Raw genomic sequence first — 16,022 nt, forward strand, 5'->3', positions numbered from 1 at the left:
TACCCTAGAGTTCAGAGTGGGGGAGGAACCTTGACATGGTGGCATAGTGGTGGGATTAACCTGAAATCATTTTGAGATCCAGTTGAGATTTTTTGAACTAGAAATACAGATTTTAAAAAGGAATTTTTTTTTTCCTGTGGCTTTGAAGCAGCTTTGAAACTGAAAGCATCTTGGGTTTTCCCTGCTTTGTGGCCAAGCAGAGACAAAAGGGGATTATCTTGTGAATTGCAGGTTTTCTTTGCCTGGAGGCAGGGTACTTAACTCCTGCAGGGAAATTCACAGTCTTCCAACCCAGAGGTTTTTTTTTTTTTCTTTTCTTCCTAAAAGTAAATAGGGGGTGTGTGTTCTACCCATTTGCTTTTTCTTTGGGCTGGGTAAGCAGGTTTCCAAGTAGTTTGGAGGTTTTTTGCTTTAAGTTGGGCCCAGAACAGAGACAAGGGAATTGTCTTTTTCTGTAGGCTGACAATCACTATCAGAGAATAGGTATTCTATTCCAGCACAGCAAAATTTTACAGCCAAGTTTTGTTTGTTTATTTCTAAACCTCGGGTGTAAAGTTAGTTAAAAACAGAGAGGTTAGAATGACCAAATCCTCAGCTCGACTACAGCTGGAATTAGCCAAATTTCAGGCTGAGGAAAGACAAAGGGAACATGAAAGACAGATAGAACTCATGCGGCTGAAGAAGGAACAAGAAAGGGAGGCAGAACAACACCAAGCGGCTGCTCACAGGAGAGCTAGGGAAGCGAGGGACAAAGAACTGGAGGAGAAGGAAAAAGAGAGGAAGTATGTGGAGGAGATGGAGAAGATAAAGGCTCAGCAGAATATCCCAACAAACCCTAGTAATCCTTCTCCAAGTACCACTTCCCATCCCAGAAAGTTCCCCACCTACAAGGCAGGCGATGATACTGAGGCCTTCCTAGAAAACTTCGAAAGGGCCTGCCTTGGGTACAACATCTCTACTGACCAATACATGGTAGAGCTGAGGCCGCAGCTCAGTGGACCCTTAGCTGAGGTGGCAGCTGAAATGCCTAAAGAACACATGAACAAGTATGAACTGTTTAAATCCAAGGCGAGAGTCAGAATGGGGATAACACCCGAGCAGTCTCGTCGGAGGTTCAGAGCCCTAAGGTGGAAACCAGACATGTCATTTACCCGACATGCCTACCACATTGTGAAACATTGGGATGCCTGGATATCAGGAGCAAGTGTTGAATCTCCAGTAAATTTGCCCTTCCTAATGCAAATGGAACAGTTCTTAGAGGGTGTTCCTGAGGAAATAGAAAGATACATCCTAGATGGGAAACCCAAAACTGTAATCGAGGCAGGAGAGATTGGAGCCAGATGGGTGGAGGTGGCAGAGAAGAAGAAAACTGGTCGCAGTTGGAGCGGAGACCAGAAGGGACCACCCCAGACCACACCCTATTACCGGGGGCCGCCCAAGGCCCCACCTACCTCCCAAAGAACCCTCCAGACCCCTTATCGTCCTGCCACCCCGTTCTCCAGCAACCCTCCTCGCCCCAGTGACCCGTCAGCTGGACGATGTTTTAAATGTAACGAGCTGGGGCATGTAAAGGCCAACTGCCCCAAGAACCCCAACAGATTACAGTTCATTGCACCGGAATCACACCAGAGGTCCACAGGCCCAGATACTTCCCAGATACCCTTAGAGCGGAGGGAAACTGTGAGTGTGGGCGGGAAGAAGGTCACCGCGTGGAGGGACACCGGAGCACAAGTGTCAGCTATCCATGCTTCCTTAGTGGACCCCAATTTAATCAACCCAGAGATCCAAGTGACGATTCAACCCTTCAAGTCCAACTCTTTCAATTTGCCTACAGCCAAGTTGCCTGTCCAGTACAAGGGCTGGTCAGGAATGTGGACTTTTGCAGTCTATGATGATTATCCCATCCCCATGCTGTTGGGGGAAGACTTGGCCAATCATGTGAAGCAGGCCAAGAGGGTGGGAATGGTCACCCGCAGCCAGGCTAAACAAGCCGTGAGGCCTAGCTCTGTTCCGGAAACTTCTATCAGGACCCAGTCAGAGGTGATGGACCCGGACCCCAGGCCAATGTCTGCAACAGCAGTAGTGGATCCAGTCCCAGAGACCCAGACGGAACCAGTCCCAGAACCGGAACCAGCCGAACAACCAACACCAGACCCCGTGCCAGCACTGAATCCAGTACTTGCAACCTCAACACCAGAGGGCCCCACCGAACCTGAACTGGCAGCAGCCGATAACCCTACACAAGAGGCTCAGCCGGAGCCTGAATCCCAACCTAGTGCACCAGCGGAGAGCGGTTCACAGTCAACAGAAACAGCTCCATCCCCTATATCGCTTCCAGAGGGACCAAGCCTAGGTCCACAATCCAATGAGGAACTGATGTCCCCAGCATCAAGGGAACAGTTCCAGACCGAACAGGAAGCAGATGAAAGCCTCCAGAGAGCTTGGACGGCGGCACGGAGCAACCCACCGCCTCTCAGCTCTTCTAATCGATCCAGGTTTGTTGTAGAAAGAGGACTTTTATACAAGGAAACTCTTTCTGGTGGACACCAGGAAGACTGGCATCCTCAGAGACAGTTGGTAGTTCCAACTAAATACCGGGCCAAGCTCTTGAGCTTAGCCCACGATCACCCTAGTGGCCATGCTGGGGTGAACAGGACCAAAGACCGTTTGGGGGGGTCATTCCACTGGGAGGGAATGGGCAAGGATGTTTCTACCTATGTCCAGTCTTGTGAGGTGTGCCAAAGAGTGGGAAAACCCCAAGACCAGGTCAAAGCCCCTCTCCAGCCACTCCCCATCATTGAAGTTCCATTTCAGCGAGTAGCTGTGGATATTCTGGGTCCTTTTCCGAAAAAGACAGCCAGAGGAAAGCAGTACATACTGACTTTCATGGATTTTGCCACCCGATGGCCGGAAGCAGTAGCTCTAAGCAACACCAGGGCTAAAAGTGTATGCCAGGCACTAGCAGACATTTTTGCCAGGGTAGGTTGGCCCTCCGACATCCTCACAGATGCAGGGACTAATTTCCTGGCAGGAACTATGAAAAACCTTTGGGAAGCTCATGGGGTAAATCACTTGGTTGCCACTCCTTACCACCATCAAACAAATGGCATGGTGGAGAAGTTTAATGGAACTTTGGGGGCCATGATACGTAAATTCGTAAATGAGCACTCCAATGATTGGGACCTAGTGTTGCAGCAGTTGCTCTTTGCCTACAGAGCTGTACCACATCCCAGTTTAGGGTTTTCCCCATTTGAACTTGTATATGGCCTTGAGGTTAAGGGGCCATTGCAGTTGGTGAAGCAGCAATGGGAGGGATTTACACCTTCTCCAGGAACTAACATTCTGGACTTTGTAACCAACCTACAAAACACCCTCCGAACCTCTTTAGCCCTTGCTAAAGAAAACTTACAGGATGCTCAAAAAGAGCAAAAAGCCTGGTATGATAAACATGCCAGAGAGCGTTCCTTCAAAGTAGGAGACCAGGTCATGGTCTTAAGGGCGCTCCAGGCCCATAAAATGGAAGCATCGTGGGAAGGGCCATTCACGGTCCAGGAGCGCCTGGGAGCTGTTAATTATCTCATAGCATTCCCCACCTCCAACCGAAAGCCTAAGGTGTACCATATTAATTCTCTAAAGCCCTTTTATTCCAGAGGATTAAAGGTTTGTCAGTTTACAGCCCAGGGAGAAGATGATGCTGAGTGGCCTGAAGGTGTCTACTACGAAGGGAAATGTGCTGGTGGTGTGGAAGAGGTGAACCTCTCCATGACCCTTGGGCGTATGCAGCGACAGCAGATCCAGGAGCTGTGCACTAGCTACGCGCCAACGTTCTCAGCCACCCCAGGACTGACTGAACGGGCATACCACTCCATTGACACAGGTAATGCTCACCCAATTAGGGTCCAACCTTACCGGGTGTCTCCTCAAGCTAAAACTGCTATAGAACGGGAGATCCAGGATATGTTACAGATGGGTGTAATCCGCCCCTCTGAAAGTGCATGGGCATCTCCAGTGGTTCTAGTTCCCAAACCAGATGGGGAAATACGTTTTTGCGTGGACTACCGTAAGCTAAATGCTGTAACTCGCCCAGACAACTATCCAATGCCACGCACAGATGAACTGTTAGAGAAACTGGGACGGGCCCAGTTCATCTCTACCTTGGACTTAACAAAGGGGTACTGGCAGGTACCGCTAGATGAATCTGCCAAGGAAAGGTCAGCCTTCATCACACATCTCGGGCTGTATGAATTTAATGTACTCCCTTTCGGGCTGCGAAATGCACCCGCCACTTTCCAAAGACTTGTAGATGGTCTCCTAGCGGGATTAGGAGAATATGCAGTCGCCTACCTTGACGATGTGGCCATATTTTCGGATTCCTGGGCAGACCACCTGGAACATCTACAAAAAGTCCTTGAGCGCATAAGGGAGGCAGGACTAACTGTTAAGGCTAAGAAGTGTCAAATAGGCCTAAACAGAGTGACTTACCTTGGACACCAGGTGGGTCAAGGAACTATCAGCCCCCTACAGGCCAAAGTGGATGCTATCCAAAAGTGGCCTGTCCCAAAGTCAAAGAAACAGGTTCAATCCTTCTTAGGCTTGGCCGGTTATTACAGACGATTTGTACCGCACTACAGCCAAATCGCTGCCCCACTGACAGACCTAACCAAAAAGAAACAGCCAAATGCTGTTCAGTGGACCGGAAAGTGTCAGAAGGCCTTTAACAAGCTTAAAGCGACACTCATGTCTGACCCTGTACTAAGGGCCCCAGACTTTGACAAACCGTTCCTAGTAACCACAGATGCATCCGAGCGTGGTGTGGGAGCAGTTTTAATGCAAAAAGGACCTGATCAAGAATTCCACCCTGTAGTGTTTCTCAGCAAAAAACTGTCTGAGAGGGAAAGCAACTGGTCAGTCACTGAAAAAGAATGTTATGCCATTGTCTACGCTCTGGAAAAGCTACGCCCATATGTTTGGGGACGGCGTTTCCACCTGCAAACCGACCATGCTGCACTAAAATGGCTTCACACCGTCAAAGAAACTAACAAAAAACTTCTTCGGTGGAGTTTAGCTCTTCAAGATTTTGATTTCGACATCCAACACATCTCAGGAGCTTCTAACAAAGTGGCTGATGCACTCTCCCGTGAAAGTTTCCCAGAATCAACTGGTTAAAATCGTCCTTAAGATGTGGAAAATATTGTTAGTCTTTATGTACTTGGTAGTATATTTAGAGATGCATGTGTCTTATTACCTCTGTTTTTCCTAGAGCTCCAGGAAGAAATCCCAGCCAGTGTTTCACCCTAGCTGAGATTTGGGGGGCGTGTCATAAATATAAGGGGAAGGGTAAACACCTTTGAAATTCCTCCTGGCCAGGGGAAAGCTCCTCTCACCTGTAAAGGGTTAAGAAGCTAAAGGTAACCTCGCTGGCACCTGACCAAAATGACCAATGAGGAGACAAGATACTTTCAAAAGCTGGGAGGAGGGAGAGAAACAAAGGGTCTGTGTCTGTCTGTATGCTGTGCTTGGCCAGGGATAGACCAGGAATGGAATCTTAGAACTTTTAGTAAGTAATCTAGCTAGGTATGTGTTAGATTATGATTTCTTTAAATGGCTGAGAAAAGAATTGTGCTGAATAGAATAACTATTTCTGTCTGTGTATCTTTTTTGTAACTTAAGGTTTTGCCTAGAGGGGTTCTCTATGTTTTTGAATCTAATTACCCTGTAAGATATCTACCATCCTGATTTTACAGGGGGGATTTCTTCATTTCTATTTACTTCTATTTTCTATTAAAAGTTTTCTTGTAAAAAACTGAATGCTTTTTTCATTGTTCTCAGATCCAAGGGTTTGGGTCTGTGGTCACCTATGCAAATTGGTGAGGCTTTTTATCCAACATTTCCCAGGAAAGGGGGGGTGCAAGTGTTGGGAGGATTGTTCATTGTTCTTAAGATCCAAGGGTCTGGGTCTGTAGTCACCTAGGCAAATTGGTGAGGCTTTTTACCAAACCTTGCCCAGGAAGTGGGGTGCAGGGTTTTGGGAAGTATTTTGGGGGGAAAGACGCGTCCAAACAGCTCTTCCCCAGTAACCAGTATTAGTTTGGTGGTGGTAGCGGCCATTCCAAGGACCACGGGTGGAATACTTTGTACCTTGGGGAAGTTTTGACCTAAGCTGGTAAAGATAAGCTTAGGAGGTTTTTCATGCAGGTCCCCACATCTGTACCCTAGAGTTCAGAGTGGGGGAGGAACCTTGACAGGTGTTCTATTGTTTAACAGTGTGATTAGAAGTGCGATTAATCGAGATTAATTTTTTAACTGCAATTCATTTTTTTTAGTTAATCGCATGAGTTAACTGCGATTAATCGACAGCCTTATCCCAAATAAAACCTTTCATTTGAATAAACAATTTACTATTGTACACTTAGAACTATTAGCCTATAAATATTTATGTTTAATAGGCTACACCATTTGCAGTGCACACTCTCAACTTCTTCCTTTTTTCCTGGGTTTTTTTTTAACTTTCCAATACTTCCTTGCGTTCTGAAATGTATTCTGATGAAGATTTTCATTTTCTTCCCATTTTAGTGTGTCAAATCTTTAAACCATAATCTGCTAGCAGATTTAAATGTGTACGTGGTGGGTATAAGATTCATCAGTATGTTCAGATGTGCACACACTTCAGAGCTTGTGTATGTGCCTGTTCGTTTACTGTTTGTATCTTCTAGACTGATACGTAGCCTTACTTCAGCAGACAGCTTTGCATATACACACAGTCTAATGTATTATCATAATACATATATCTCATGCAATGTATTGTATTTTCCTAATAAAAAGTTATATATATATATATATATATATATTTGAATGATACAAAAGTAGGGTGAAAATTGGAAAAAAATGAATACTTTTTGTAAACCTGAGAATTTTTTGGTAAAAATCGGTTTAAACTGAAAACGAAGGGGCCCATATACTATGCCCACATCTGGAGTAGAGACTTTACATCTGCACTCTCCTGCCCCTTCCTTCCTCCAACTAATACATGCCCTCCTCACAATCCCACCACTCCCCACTTCCCCATGACCCTTCCAAGCTTACCAGGGGCATGGAGTGGGAAGGAGGATGGTGGATCTGGTGTGCAAGGGGGTGGACTCTGAGCATTGTGGGTATTTGGGTGGTCAGAACAATGGCTGTGATGGAGGGAATGCTGGAGCTGTCGGAGCAGTGGTAGGGGAACATGGTGGTTAAGAGCAGTGAGCTATGGTGGGGAGGGGGTTGGAGCAATGCAGGGAAGAGTGGAGTGGAAAGGAGGGGTCAGAACTATGTACTGGAGGATGCTGGGGGGGCTTCACATCTGTCCTCCAAAACTCCCCACGTCCATTTCCACCTCCCGTGTCTGCCTCCCTTTCAAAAAACATCCTCACTGACTCCATGCTAGTCCCTGCATTGTTCCTGCATCTTCTCCCCAGCTCCCCCACCAGCGGGTTCCATTCCAACACTCACCTCTTTGTGGGGAGGAGGGCTGAGTTGGACATGCAAGGAGATGAGAAGATGATACTGGGACAGTGAAGGGACTCACATGCAGCCTGTGCATTCTGTGGCCAGGGTAATCATTGCCAGGGATCCAGCAGGAGCAGAGGGGGAAAGCTGAGCTGCGATGCATGAGGATACTGAAAAATTATTTTAAAAAACTCAAGGAAATTAAGTGCCCAAAAGCTTTGTTAACACAGAGTTAAGGTTCCCTGGCCAAGTCACCTGCCCTTTCAGAACTCTGAGTTCAGCTGCACCCAAACTGCTGAAAACCAAGAACTACAGAGTTAAAGTACACATTCCCCTCCCTGGCAATGCAACCTAACTCTGCCCTTTTTGAGCAATGTCTCAACATGCCAACACCACATACTAGTGTTCTACAGATGCTATAGAATATTCTGGGATCAGAGCACAAGAGCACTGTAGAACAAAGTCTTAGCTAAGACAAAACTCAGGTTAGGTCTGATGTAGCAAACAGGAGCTACTTACACCTGGCCTACACTCAAACACTGAGCCAATTCCACACAAACCATCCCAAACTAACTAACTGTTACCTCCCCTTCATCCTAGCCTGAGAATTCCTTCTGAGGCATTGCCTTCACTAACCCCTCACCAGCCCTGGGAGCCACCATGCTTCTGACAACCCAGATAACAAGATCACCCCATGCATCGACACTGACACAATCTACGGAAGTCAGCACTTAAATGAGGCACTTGTGATCCTCTGATATATTCATGCACCTCTCGTCATACAACAGACTATGTCTACGCTACAGCTTATGTTGACATAGCGTGTCGCTCAGGGGGGAGAATCAATTACACCCCCCCCAAGTGACATAAATTACACCAACATAAGTGCTGGTGTGGACAGAAGTTTTCCAGCCAACATAGCTGCCGCTGCTCACAGGGACTAGAGTAGATAAGCTGAGGGGAGACCTTTCTCCTTCGGCTTAGAGTGGCTACATTAGATAGTTTGCAGCAGCACAGCTGTAAACTCTCTCGTGTAGCCGTGCCCACAGTAACAATCGTACCAACTTGCTCCAGTGTAAGCCCTCCAACATTCAGTACAACTACACCTAACACAGTGAACGCAGCTGACATGAATGCAGATAAATGCTGGAATTCAGATCTGTGGAACACAACACAAATAATGTTACAGCCTCTTAGAATTTCCTGCTGGCTACTTATTATGGCATCCCTTTTGTGAACCATTCCCAATGGCTATTGCTAGCTCCCGGGGGCAGAGTTAAGGTTGCATTGCAGGAGTGGCCTGTACCTTAACGTTGTATTTCCTGGGTTTCACAGGTTGGTGTTTTGCTGAACACAACGTTTGGGAAGGCTACGGGGCACCATCATCAAACAGCTCGGCATTAACGAAGTTTTGAGGCATCAATAATACATGAAAAGGTGCCTTTTCTAGGCTCTAGGCACATTTGCTGTAAACTGACAATACAGTCAGTCAGCTTGAACTAGCTTGCTCCTCACCCCAAAGCCAAAGATAAAATCAAACCCAAGCAATACCAACTTTATCCTCAAAACGCTGGGCATACAGTTAGGCCTTGCTCACGGTCAACAGATTTGTGCTGTTTTGAACACAAAGGAAGGAACTTTTGAAGCCCAGGGCTTCTCACAGAGAACACTATGCTGAGGGCTCTCTACTTCCCTCTCCACACTCCGTCCCCAAGGGGCTTCAGCTCAAGCCTCTATACTTATAGCATCTGTGGCAATATGACATGAGTCACTGTCTCTCCCCCCAGGTAAGACAGGCCCCAATCTACTCAGGTCTTTGTAGGTCAATACTAACATCTTAACCACCTGGAAAGCCATAAACAACCAATACAGAGAGCGATGATTACGATGGTGTTAGGGTTCCACTCACCCGTAATGTGTCTTTGCCAGCAATGCCTAGAAGCTGCCCAGTACCATACTGTAGGGCAAAGGCCTGCCCTCCATGCTGATAGGAGTTTGATAGAAATGATTTGAATTTTTGATGCATCCCTGTGAAAATAAACTTCACCCTTAGCACTGAAGATAAGGTTATCAGGAATGTACCAGATTTCTGAGACACAGGACTAGCTGATAGGCAAACAAAACACATTGTTTGGAGAAGCAAAATAACAGATGAAGGGAAGCAGGCAAGAGTCTCTGCATCCCATAAACCCTGAAGTTTTCTCCCTATTCTGAAAATATCTCAGCAATTGATTGATTTCCTTTCTGTATCAAACAAAATTTTTTTTTATCCAGCTATTTCCACAGATTTTTTTTAACTTTCTGATGTTTCTTTTGCCTCTGATTTTTCATAGTATTTAATTGTCAATTAGCAACTGTTGCAGCAACAGAAGGTACATATCACGGCTACAGTGAGGCACAGGAAGAATGGAATTTAAAATAGTAATGCAATGACAGTGCCAATGAGGGCCTTCAAACCTATCCTTCCCTGCCATCTTCCTGACATATTTAGAGGGCAGAATCTTACTTCTCTCTCTTCTGCTCTACCCATCCTGTTTCTCTAGGAGATGCACAGCAAAGTCTGCCTACTCCTTCCACAAATCCTTTCACATTTTCCTTCAGTCCAGTGAACTCTGAGACATCTTTCAACCCCAGAGTCAAAAGATCAGTGTAGCAGCAGCAGCTGCAGTGGAGGAGCCTTTCCACTTCCACTGCTGCATAACAGAGAGAAGATGCCCAGCCCAGGAAAAGACACTCAGGGTTTGGACATCATGGCCAAGGTTCCTGAGAGCACTTTGTCTCAATATTGATGTAAATAAGACCGTGCATGCAATACCTCTTCCCCCACCCCGTTTAGTAGCAGGATGAACGCATGAGCTGGTTGCCATCTGAAGATGTCAGGAAGGGGAAAGAGTTGTTGCAAGAGCAAAAATCTTCTCCTAGAAGATTGCACCAACTCAGAGACCACCCAGACCTATTGAGGGATGGGGAAGGCAGCAGCTGGATTCTCCAATCGGACTGAGATCCATATCTGAGGTTATGAATATTATCCAGCTGCTTGTGCTCCTAAATACAGATTCCACTGAAATATTAACCTGTTCATTTCTCCCTAATGGGCACATCTATAGCCTTTAGATTCCAGTACTTCACTCGGAGATTTTCTCTCTGTCTTCTCTTGTCTCAGATGTCTCTGGCAGCATGAAGTTTGAATGCTGTTTCTGAGGCTTATCCACCACACCATAAGTTGTGTGAGGTATAACAGACATATTAGTGTAGCTCAGCAGCTAACTCTGAGATAAGCAGCACAGACATTCTTTCTAGTGACTCCTTTTTCTTACCCACCTCACCAGCATGGACTAATCCTTTCACCTCGCACTTTCTCTCACCCCTGTTGTATCTAACTAGCAATGACAAATTCCAGAGCATGTGGAACTGGAATTAATCTGAATATAACAGGAGATTATCGACTCCCTCCACTGTTGCTCAACATGAATAAAACTGCAAGTGAGTCTCTCAGTGGAATTGTTGTAAAATAGGGGTGTGAAGTGAAGGTATGTGAGACTCTGCTGAACACTCAAGAAATGTGTTTGTTTTTCTGTTAAATACATTTTCCAACAAAGTGCATTCATTGTAGGGGAGCTACTTTAAAAGGTGAATTAAACCATTAGAAGCGCAAAGGAACATAACGTCTCTTACTGCAGGCTTCGCTGATGCAATAAGCTGAAGGGACCCAAAAATTGGATGATCCTGTGTCAAACACCACTGTGAATTTCTGAGGTGGGGTGCCAACACTTACCACCCCATAGTACTGGGCCTGGGGGAAAAATATACTCAGTCAGTTTAGCACTATATCAATGCAAACTATCCTTGAAGAAAAGACAGACAAAGGTACAATGTAAAAATCCTCAGTGTTTCCAATCTAATTATTTGACTTTTAATTAAATGCTACCTCTACCAGGCAACCAATTCTTTCCGGTCCCATGAGTGGCCACGTACGGCAGATTTCAGGATGTGGCATAGCTTTTCAGCACTTCAAGTGCAAGAAGTCAATCCTGGAGTTTTTCCATTGGCTAAAATGGAAGCAAAATCAATCCCCAAACTCTTACAAATGATAGGCAAAATCCTACAGTAAATTCCAGCAAAACTCCTGTTGAAGGCAACAGGAAGGTCTGGGAGCTTCATCCTAGTAAGAAATGCAAGATCTAGCCCTACTGATTTTAGAAAGCTCTGAATATTAACCCAACTGGCAATGCACCTATCACCTCACTGGGACACACAGCTGTATATTTTTGTTTGAATGTATTCTAGTCAGTAGTAATTAGTCAGTTAAAACAAGATGATCAAATTCAGTCTCCGCTTAAGACTCCACCTGATGCACCACACAAAACCTATCAGAGGAATATAGAAAATACAGAAGGCTCTTTTTTCTATAAAAGGCAGATGGAGATAATCTGTGAACATGTGAACTCTGAAGGAGCTTATCAGCTTTCAGGCTCCAAGTGCTTAGTGCCCATATCTGCCTATGGAATAGCACTGCAGCATTAGGAGACCTATTTTTAGGAATAGGGGCATTTCTGGCATCCGATGTAGATAGAAAAGCCTCTCCGGTGCCAAAATATTCTGTATAGATGCAAATATTTGAATGTTTATGATGAATGTATTAGTTGCTATTAATGTGCTCAGCACTGATTGGAACGTGGTCTCTGCCCCAGGAACTTACCTTCTACATTAGACAAGTCAGTAAAAACAGCAGCATGAGTTATGTGTAAAAGAGCACCTGGATGAGCACATGCCTCCACTAAGTTGCAGCTTGATTTTATTTATTACTGTAACCCTTGTCCTCCGCCACTATTGTTTATCGCCTTATTGCATCATCTGTAAAATTAGATTGTAAGCTCTTGAGAGCAGGGACCTTATCTTTGTATCCATTTCTGTACAGAACCTAGCGCATTAATAATAATAAATAATATGGTTAAATGGAAAAACCTGCAATATTTTGAGATTAATTAACTAGTGTGTTATTTGTGGGAAGCATGTTATTGCCTGTTTGTTTAAAACTGAAAATCCCTTTGGGGCATGATCCATAACTTTCTCTAGATACAATGACAAGCACTCAATCAGAGCTAAGCAGGCCCTTCCAACTATGTCACTCAGTGAGCAGATTAAGATTTAAGAATTTTTTCTATAGTAAACTAAAGTTAGGGTGCGTTGTGGTGAATTTTATCTAAATAGTCCCCTCGGCTTCTGTTCTTTTAACTTCACCCTGAGGATCACCATTTCCAATTCACTAGCTTTCCCCTCATCAGAACAGGTGGAAGTGGGATCTTACTTTATCCTAACTGGGTCATAGTACTATTTATTTATTATATGCTACAAAATGAAAAGTGTGCCCATCCCAGGCCTCCTTGTGGTCCCTTGCTACTAGATACAGATATATCATTATGCAAAGCTGGAGGGCAAAGGGATCATAATTCATAAGCAGGGAAGCTTTGTTTAAATTAAGTAGTCCCTCCACTTACAAGTGAAATAGTAAGGATATAAATCATTCTACTAGCAAATGTATTTCTAGTATTTGTATCTTCAAAAAATGCTCATCAGTTAAGACCCAGGAAGCAAAACCAGAAATGCTATTGTTTAGGGGGGTTTAATTTTATTGGTGGGTGGAAGAGTGCATGGGATCCCACCCACTATATGAAATTCATTGTAGGGCAGTGGCCTGTTCAGAGCCGGCGCTAGTCATAAGCAGACTAAGCAATTGCTTAGGGCCCCAGCAGCTCAACGGGGCCCCCTGTTCGCTTATTATGTGTTGGGGGGGGCAAAAATATTCCTACCGAAGACTCCCAATGGGTTAGCACCACCTCTGGGCCCCCTGTTCACTTATTATGTGTTGGGGGGAGGGCAAAAATATTCCTGCCTAAAACTCCCAATGGGTTAGCACCACCTCTGGGTTAGCTGGATTATAGACAGAATCTGCTCAGCTGCGCTCATAGTCAAAGTGCCAGTAGTGGGGGGAGTTTGGAATGGTCAACTCATGCATTTGCCACTTTGAGAAAAACTAAATAATTGATCATTTCCATTTTTTAAACTGTAAGATGAGACAAAAAGATTTAGCAATTGACAGGGTGGCCTCAGTTCTGCCCATCCCCCTTAGGCCCAGGCAGGGCTTTCCTCAAGGCTACCCCCACTTCTACCTCCCCTCAGGCCAGGACAGGGCCCTGCTCAGGGACACACCTCTTGCTATCTCCCCCCAGGGCAGGGCTCACCTCAGGACTACTCTGGTCACTACCCACACTTCCCTCTGGCTAGAGTGCAAGTGTTGCTGACTGGTTCTAAGCAGAGCTGGTCAAAACAGCAGTAAAAGGTTTCACAGACATTTTTTGACTCGTTATTGGTTTTATTGACCAGCTCAACTGCTAGTTTAAAAAAACCAACAAAATCTTCTCAACAAAAATTTTCAGGATGTTTTCTGTAAAAATTCGAACAGTCAACAAAAATGTTTTCAGAAATTCTACATTTGGAAAATTCTGGCCAGCTTTAGTTCTAAAGGAAGTTGTTTTTAACCCTTCATGCTCTTCTTCCATGCTCACCTCTGGGGCCTTTTTCCTTGTACCCCCCAACCCATCTTGGAACCCCCTCTCATTGACCCAATCTGCCATGCTTCTACCTTCTTGCATACAAACACTATCTCCTCCAAGAAGCCTGTATAACCTAGCCCTGTCCTTTTGATAAATGTTAACAAAATAACCAATCAATTAGAAAACCAAACAAAACTCTAAACCAAGAAACATGGTGTTCACAAGCTCAAATCACTTGTGTAAATTGGTTAGTCTCTAAGGTGCCACAAGTACTCCTCTTCTTTTTGCGAATACAGACTAACACGGCTGTTACTCTGAAACTTGTGTGATATAATATCCCATCCAACGTAGTCCCCCAAATCTGAGATCTGTTTAGATGGGAAATTCTTCAGGGTTAAGGCAGGCCTGACATTTTTATCTCCGAAGTGCCTCTTGCACTTTGGGGACAATAAATAATAATAGCAAAAACTCCATTCATATTACCTACATGTCTTTATTAACACAGATTTTTACAAGAATTTATTTGTGACCTAACGTGTTCAAACAAGATGACATTTTGGTTTATTGTGTAACATGTCAGATTTCTGATGGATGTTGCTGGGCCTCCCACATAGATGTGAGCCCCAGTGAAGTCAACAGAGGTTCATGTGACTCATTGCAGGGCCATAGTTTCTAAACTAGAGGGAAATTCTAAGTAGGTCCCATGTCTATCCTAATTTTACTTATGTTACTTGATCATCTTTTGCACACTGGCAAGCTCATTTATAAGGATGCAAAGAATCTAGTTTAAACAGATACACAATTAATCTCAACTTGCAAAACTTTTTACAAGAGAATAGAACTAGTGTGCTGAACAAAACCTGCCTTCAGTACCATAAATAACCCTTTACAGTCTATTACACAAGAACATACTCACATTCATGTAGTCATATAGCCTTTCTGAAGCAGCTGGTAGAAAAATATCTGAAGGGAAGCAATGCAGATATCTCCGAGCAAAAATGTCAGGCTGATGATTTTTCAAAAATTCCTCCAGTTCTCCCTTTTCCCGGAGTTGCCTCTTGGTGGATTTAAATCGAACTAAAGGGATCCTAAGCAAACAAAATAAATACAAACCATTTTAACTGGACTTCCTTTCTGTATCACTCAAATGCCAATGTTTTTTTTTAAAATAGCTTTTGCAGAAACACACAAAGATCATTCCAGGAAATCAGTGGAGAACAAAATGCACTATAAGGACCATTCTGTGATATTTGAAATGCTTTCTTACCTTTCTATAGCTAAGATGAATGGAATATACACTAGAGCCACTAATAGCACCCTCATGGTTTCAGGTGGGTGGGAATCTATATGACATTCATACACTTAGTACCATCTTTTATACTTCATTGGACAACAAAGGGCTGTTAGCCAGGTCAATCAATTCCAGGTCGTCAGTAGTTTGGCAGAACCCTCATTAATGTGTTCGAGGACAAACCATTGGTTTGTGTAAATATTGACATCCCCTGAGGATATTAAAGCGCATTGAGCAAGGGCATGGTCTATATGAAAAGATACATGTTAACATTTTTTATATATATATATATAGGCAAAATTCAGCCCGTTATGGGAGAGCAAGAGAGAGAAAGCAAAACACAAAGCAACCTAAGGAATTTTCTGGCTATCTTGCTGTACAAAGAAGCATAGATGACAGGTATTTCTAAAAAAAAGGAGGACTTGTGGCACCTTAGAGACTAACAAATTTATTTGAGCGTAAGCTTTTGTGAGCTACAGCTCACTTCATCGGATGCATTCAGAATGCATCCGATGAAGTGAGCTGTAGCTCACGAAAGCTCATGCTCAAATAAATTTGTTAGTCTCTAAGGTGCCACAAGTCCTCCTTTGCTTTTTGCGAATACAGAGTAACACGGCTGCTACTCTGAAACCAGGTATTTCGAAGGTGACTAAGATAGTTAGGCAGGATTTAATATCCAACAGCTGAGTTTT

At 44.4% G+C, this 16,022-nt stretch overlaps 1 protein-coding gene across 1 annotated transcript in view; it reads right to left on the reverse strand.

Moving 5' to 3' along the window:
* Positions 1 to 15,362, reverse strand: part of LOC144278243 (cathepsin E-A-like) — a 33,418-nt gene extending 18,056 nt beyond the window's left edge. Inside the window, exons 1-4 of the mRNA XM_077839510.1 lie at positions 15,307 to 15,362; positions 14,956 to 15,127; positions 11,161 to 11,278; positions 9,395 to 9,513 (exon numbers count right to left, since the gene is read on the reverse strand). Coding sequence (XP_077695636.1) covers positions 9,395 to 9,513; positions 11,161 to 11,278; positions 14,956 to 15,127; positions 15,307 to 15,362 — 465 coding nt within the window. The remainder of the gene's footprint in view (positions 1 to 9,394; positions 9,514 to 11,160; positions 11,279 to 14,955; positions 15,128 to 15,306) is intronic.
* Positions 15,363 to 16,022: the final 660 nt, after the last annotated feature.

Source organism: Eretmochelys imbricata, chromosome 1 (genome assembly GCF_965152235.1).
Source record: "Eretmochelys imbricata isolate rEreImb1 chromosome 1, rEreImb1.hap1, whole genome shotgun sequence".
In the NCBI taxonomy this organism is placed as follows: Eukaryota; Metazoa; Chordata; order Testudines; family Cheloniidae; genus Eretmochelys; species Eretmochelys imbricata.